The following is a 7,200-nucleotide window of genomic DNA, read 5'->3' as shown; positions in this document are numbered from 1 at the left end:
TGACCTGACAGCCAATGCAACAACTATCTACCCGAGAAACAACTATTAACCGAGTACAAAGTGCATGTTTTTTAACTGATGTTTATAGTTCGTTCTTATGTTGTATTGTTATAACACTATCCCAGGCTACAGGAGGATTGGGATCCCGCTGTTCATTCTGTATGTATGTGTCTATCCCAAGTCAGGAGCCTGTAATTCAGTGGTTGTCGTTTGTGGATGTGTTACATATTTGTTTTTCGTTCGTTCATTTTTTGTACATACATTAGGCCGTTAGTTTTCTCGTTTGAATTGTTTTACTTTTGTCATTTCGGGGCCTTTTTAGCTGACTATTCGATATGGGCTTTGAACAATGTAGAAGGCCGTATGGTTACCTACAGTTGTTTGTTAATAACTCAAACGATAGTTTTGACTGCCTAATACATGAAAAAAGAATAAGACATACATTGTAACATCCAAATCAATCTAAGATCGACTTTGCCCAAGAAGTTGAAACCTTAGTATTTTTGTAGTTTCTTAAATTATAAACAGACCATATAAAAAACATTCAATACAGGTACCAAAAATGGTACCTGTATTTTTTTAAATTCTGGCAAAATTTAGAAATGTTCCTTTGACCTTGATTTAACAAAAATTGCAAAGTACGAATTAACAGAAAGTGAAGGTACTAAGCTTTCCAATGATACATAATAAAGCCGTATGTTAGGTGGGTGAATTAAAGTCGTTAACTAGGTGTGTTTTTGAAAAATTTCACTCGCCTAAAAATGTTATGAATAATACCGAAGTACAGACTACTGAGCTGATGATGCATCCGGGGTCTGATAGTCCGCCAGCAGCGATAGATGTATAATCACACAAGATAAAAAAAATAAATGGGTAAATACACAACATTGGATTGAGCATTTTTATAGTTTTGATAGAATTTATTATATTTAACATTGCCATATAAGTGAAAGGTTTGGGTAGCTATCAAACCTGGTTCAACTCACCATTTTTTCTCACAATATCCTGTACTTAGTCAGGAATCTGGCAGTTGTTATTTACAGTCAGTTTCTATGTATGTTGTCATTTGTTTTTGTTGCAGTTGTCTTTCTGTTGTTCCGTTATTTTCCTCTTATAGTTGATGCTTCCATTGGTTTGAGCTTGTTACCTGGATTCGTTTTTGCTTAATCGAATTATGACTTTTGAAAAGTTATACACTACTGTAGCCTTTTTTGTTATTAATTTTGTATTTTGCTATTTATAATACCATTACTTTGACTTAAGAGCTTTATCTGTACTGTGTTTTGTTGTATTCATAGTAAATAAAGAACGGTAAAATTGTCAATGAGACAAATTTTAACCAGAGTTCAAGTGAAAAATATGTAAGCAACGTATGGCTATGCTCTTATTTGCACTTTTTTAACTGATCACATCTGAATCTAGAGGTCAGTAGAACATTCAAAGTGATTTGAATTTAGCCAGACTTGGACACTGCACTTTCTCTCTATACAATAGATATACTTGACCTTTTTGTACCAAAAACTTAAACAAATGAACAATGAAAAGGTTATCAAGGACAGATAACCTCTACCAGATGGGACACATATATTTCAGATATGAGAAACACTAATTTATAAGTAAAATTCAGATTAACAGGATCTTTGTTTTACAAAAATTACTACTAGATACTATCTTATGATCATCAACAAGCTTCTGTCTAAGTTAGATAGAAATCAAGGATAGTTTAAGAAAGTTATTAAAAAATCAAAACTTAAACCACAGAGTGAATATTTGTGGACACTGCAGACGCCGCTGACGGAATGTAGGATCCCCTTGTAATGATTGTGTTGCAACACCTGATAGAAAAAATTAAGAATAAATCAGTTTGTAATTTATATATTTCACAATTAACAATAAATAATTTGTCTTCATATTAACATAATATACATATATAGCATTGTGAAGCTAAACAATGATAACAATTATACACAACATTATCACAATAAAGGCTGATGATATTCATATATATATTTGTAAATAAGTACATTTGCTGTGTGAAATGAGAATACAGATTTGCCAATGTAAATTCATATAAACTATTGACACAGAGATATGTCTCACCTTTTTGTTACTTTGAAAGTAAAAAACAATATCAATACTTGATTAACATTAAGTTATGCGAAATATTCAGTCAATGAACCAGGACTAAAATAATCTCCATGGAAATAAAATGTGCCAATGTTAAATTTACATACCAAATATATTTGACATACCACAAAAAGTTTCTTTAGACTTATCTAATCTCAAACTATTTTTTTTTGTGAACAGAATACCTATGTCTTGCTATTTTTACTCTGTCAAGACAAGACCATAAACCATAAAAAATGTCAAGTACTTACAAAATTACTATACTATATAGATAGTTTGTGTGGATTTTATCTTTTTCACTTAAATATCCACCGCGGGATTTTTAAGTGGTTTCTGGTGACTACTCTATTGACTGGACATGCATTTCCTATCATGCAGCATAAAATTAATAAATTAATTTACATAATAAAGAAGTTTTTTAATTAAATATTTTTTTCTAAGAATTTTAACGCAACACTTGAGTGGACAGTAGCAATGGGCCATTCCAGTTAATTTCTGACAGGTGGGGATGGATGGGGAGAATTTTGTTTATATGTATCAGAAAAAAACATCATGAAAAACTACCTATCAGATCTAAAAATTAAGACCTATCAGATGTAGAGTTTCTGTTCATATTGAGTGGATAGGCTTTCATGGGAAAAAATGACCTATCAGTATTTTTTACTCCAAGGATTGTACTTTTTAATATTTTTCTAAACGACATTTTCAATTTTGTGAAAGAAAATGAACTGTATAATTATGCAGACGATAATACATTGTCACACTCAGGACCAGACCTAAATGGATTAGTTAAATCTTTGGAAAAGGAAAGTGCTGTTTTAATTGATTGGTTTGCTAATAACAAAATGAAAACTAATCCAGATAAATTTCAGGCTATTGCTGTTGGGAATAAATCAAAAAGTGGGAATATTAAATTCAATTTGGATGGGAATGAAATTTTATGTGACACTGAGGTAAAGCTCCTGGGGGTGACAATAGATTATCAACTCAAGTTTAAAACTCATATCTCTGATATTTGTAAAAAAGCATCAAGGCAGTTAAATGTTCTTAAAAGAATTGGAAAACATCTATCTAAATTGGGAAGGTTAACTATTTATCATTCATATATTATGTCTAATTTCAATTATTGTCCTGTGGTTTGGCATTTTTGTGGGGAGGGTAATACTAAAAAGATGGAAAAAATACAAGAACGTGCCTTGAGGTTCATATATGAAGATTTTGATAGTGATTATGAAACTCTGTTGTTAAAATCTGGTTTACCTTCTTTAAAAATAAGACGCCTAAGAATGATGGCAATAGAAACTTTTAAAATATTACATAAAGAATCACCGGTGTATCTCCATGATATCATTAATTTTAAAAATGTATCTTATACTTTTAGAAAACAACAAACTGTTGAAATTCCACAGGTGAGAACCACACATTTTGGCCTTCATTCATTAAGATATGCTGGAGCTACACTATGGAATGAGTTGCCTGACACGATCCGTGCACAGACAAACCTAAACCAGTTTAAAAGTATGATCAACAACTGGAATGGCAACTCATGCAGGTGTGGCTCCTGCAGAACTTAATACCTTTATTTTATTTTGTGTTTAATGTTTGTTCAATGTAGCTTATAGAAATTAGTTTGCTTTATTTATTTCATTCTGCTTTGCATGTGCTTATGTTTCAGTTTTAGTGCTTTGCTTGCATGTGCTATGCTTTTTATTTATGAACTTTTTACTTGCAATATAGCTATCATAATTTGTATGTCTCATATGTGTGTTTTATGTATCTTAATATGTGTGTTGTTATTGTTATTAATGTCGGCAAAAAGCTCTACAGAGCTTATGTTTGTATTTAATGTAACCCGACTTGAAATAAAATTTCTTATCTTATATCTTATCTTATCTTATTGTACCCATCAGAATTTTAAATACAATACCAGATAATGCATGATACATAACTGTCTACATTAAAAAGCAACCCTAAGATCTCTGATATAGCCATTTTTGTAACCCCTAAGATGTAATTATTTTAAATTATTTACTGCTGCAAGACCCTCAAAAGTTTTTTGCGTTTAAGTGTACGTGTCAGATGAAAAAAACAAAATTTTCACCCCTAAGATGTATACATTTTACACCCCTCAGAAAGGACCATCTAACCCCCTTTAGCAGATTTTAACTGGAATGGCCCAATAAGGTGAAAATGACACAATCCACCAAACATAAAAATGAGATGCTTTTAGCACACATAAAAAGGAGTTTTTATTAATTTATGTGGCTACAAATGTGTTGATTCATGGATATTCATCAGATGTATATTCATTATATCTGTTGTTTTCATCATTGTACAATAAAGATAAATAAAATAATATATAATCTAAAACATACAGATAATTTTTTAGAATTAAATATTTTATACAGCAATCTGTTTTCTTAATTTAAAATTTTTTAGATTCTGAGTTCAATTACATGATTTTTATTGTATTATTTAAACAGATATTGTCCTAAGTATAAAAAAGAAGAAGTGGTACAATTGCCAATGAAACAACTTTCCACAAGGCAAACCCATGAAAAGATATCTTTTATAAAATTAAAAAAAATATCACCATGATTACCTAGTCATGCTTGTCAAATGTTTACAAAACCTGTCACAAAATAAAGCAAAAGCACTATGGATGTTTTCAAATATTAAGGTGCAAAAACCATAATTAGGAAATTAGGGCACTGGCTCATGTTAATGTATTTCCCTGATTTTAATAAATATATTTAGCATTTAAGAAATAAATATCAAATCCAGAAGATAGAAATGCTGTTAATACAATGTGTAATTCACCTGTTTCCATTTATTTTGAAATTTCTTCAAAAATTTTAAGACCAGTTTCATATAGTTTGGCCAGTTAACAGTTTAACCATATATCCAATAAGAATTTCAAAAAAGTTTTTTTTGGTGAAGGATAACTCACCAATAGAAACAAACTCAGAGTAACTGTAACATTGAAACCTATCTTATTCACTGGACAGTCATTTATGTTGATAAATGTATACAAATAATGAATGAAAAACAAAAACAGATCATGCAATTCACAGTTTAATGCCCTCTGACTACATGTATATTTAAAATAGTTCCTATATATTCAAGACTGATAATTGTATGTTCTTTCAGCGAAAGTCATCTGTCAAAACTATAAGCCTGTTCGGGCAGTTACATACCTGATTTACTTCCACTAAATGTGCCACAAAAAATATCAATTGATTTGTGAAATTCTATTCCAAAGCAGTAAATAAATATTTGAAAACAGTACAAAAATTTGGAAAGTACTGTCTAGAAACCTTTGCAAATCCTGATTAAACTGTGCATTCATTTGTACATTTGTTATATAATGTTTGATATTCACCTTCTTAATATTATGCCTTCTCAAAAATAAATTTCATAATAACAATTAAAGCCCAAATACATCTCCAAAATACAATATTCTTATCACAAAAGATGATAAAGTCTAAACATTTGACCAGAAAAATACAACAATTGCATCCAAGCAAAAAGATATCTGTCATATTTCAAATGTTACTTTAAGTCTACAAACAAGCCTATAGTAAATTCCTACTGCATTGTACTTTGTTGAACATTTAAACATATAAATTTGGTTCACCTAAAACATACATACACTCTGACATTTAAACCATATCATTATTCAAACACTTATAACCTATAAAAGAGTTTTTACAGGTCATCATGTGCATAAATCACCAATGAGAGGATTTAAGAAGTTGATTTGTTTTCCTTAAATTTTGATGATTTTATTTTGAAATAAAGTGAAAAGTGTACTATATTGCAAAAGCCTCAAGAAATGACAGATATATACTGATAGTGTATCACATGCTACAAAAAATAATATAAAAACATATAAATATGAATTACTTTTTCATCGTCCAAAGTGGATCTATTGAACTAAAGGGATCATCATTGTCCAAATTATCACTTAAACCTGAAGTTTTATCCAGAAAACTTGCTTTTGTTATTTTCTTCTTTCCTCCGTCAGCTCCAAGTGTAAATGAACTTGGGTTCTGTAAATCCATCAATGACTGCATTTTCGGTGATCCCTCGTGTGATCCATGTAGAGAACTTGGCTTCGGTGAACCATCTCTGGACCTTATTTTATGTATTGGTGAACCTGTTATCTTTTCTGATTCTGATCCAACACTTAAAAGTGATGCATTAGAGCCAGACAGGGACCCAGTCAACTTTTGGTCATTATCAACACTCGATCTCGCCGCATCTGTTCGTTGAACAACATCAGGTAAACTGCTTATTAGAGTTCCTTCAATTTCATGATCTTCTGTCTTTGAAGGTAAAAAATATTTCTGTTGCTTATCCACCTCCTCACTGGAGAGCTCCTGTTTGGGAATGACAGTTTTCTTTGGACTAGAATGTTTGTTTGATATTCCTAAATGTAATCCAAGTTTTTCAACATTGCTCTTAAGATCATTTATACTACATGCTCCAAAAATGACATCCTCTGTGGGTGTCCACTGGTAAGATTTCTCTCCAGGATGAGGAAGCTTGTCTCCAAATGAAGCTTTATGAACCAATATCCCCTCTGTAATATAGATGACACAATACTTAGGACAATATTAATAAATAAAATGCATTTCATATACTGTGGATTTATGTATTATGGCGGAAAATGGTACAACTACAAATTCCATAGGTAATTTATAATCTAAGATTATATCATGAAAGAAGGAACAATATCTTAATGTATCCTGGATCTTTATTCATCTGTTAGATTTTGCTTTTTGTCTCTTTTCTTATTACTGGTACAACTATTTTATAGAAAAGATAGAAAAAGAAAAAAAAAATGGAAAAATGGGGTTTTATAGACGCTTCCTTTCTGTTTTCTTTAGATATTTGGACTCTTAATCTTCTGATTTGTTGAATTAATAACTTGAATATTATATTTAAGTCACATTTATAACGATAAAAGACAAAAAAATAAACTTTTGGGGTGTTTAGTGGTGTTTGGCGGTGTCCGGTGGTGAAAAGACTTACCGAGTTGCATGTACATCTAACAACCAATTTCTTACA

At 30.8% G+C, this 7,200-nt stretch overlaps 1 protein-coding gene across 2 annotated transcripts in view; it reads right to left on the bottom strand.

Moving 5' to 3' along the window:
• Positions 1 to 5,186: 5,186 nt before the first annotated feature.
• LOC143057991 (uncharacterized) overlaps positions 5,187 to 7,200 on the bottom strand; it is a 48,682-nt gene continuing 46,668 nt past the window's right edge. For both annotated transcript variants that reach the window (XM_076231453.1, XM_076231454.1), the window contains exon 29: positions 5,187 to 6,712. In XM_076231453.1, the coding sequence (XP_076087568.1) occupies positions 6,030 to 6,712 (683 nt within the window). In that variant the 3' untranslated portion in view covers positions 5,187 to 6,029. The remainder of the gene's footprint in view (positions 6,713 to 7,200) is intronic.

This window comes from Mytilus galloprovincialis, chromosome 14 (genome assembly GCF_965363235.1).
Source record: "Mytilus galloprovincialis chromosome 14, xbMytGall1.hap1.1, whole genome shotgun sequence".
NCBI classification, from domain to species: Eukaryota; Metazoa; Mollusca; class Bivalvia; order Mytilida; family Mytilidae; genus Mytilus; species Mytilus galloprovincialis.
This window is presented reverse-complemented; position numbering and strand designations above follow the sequence as displayed.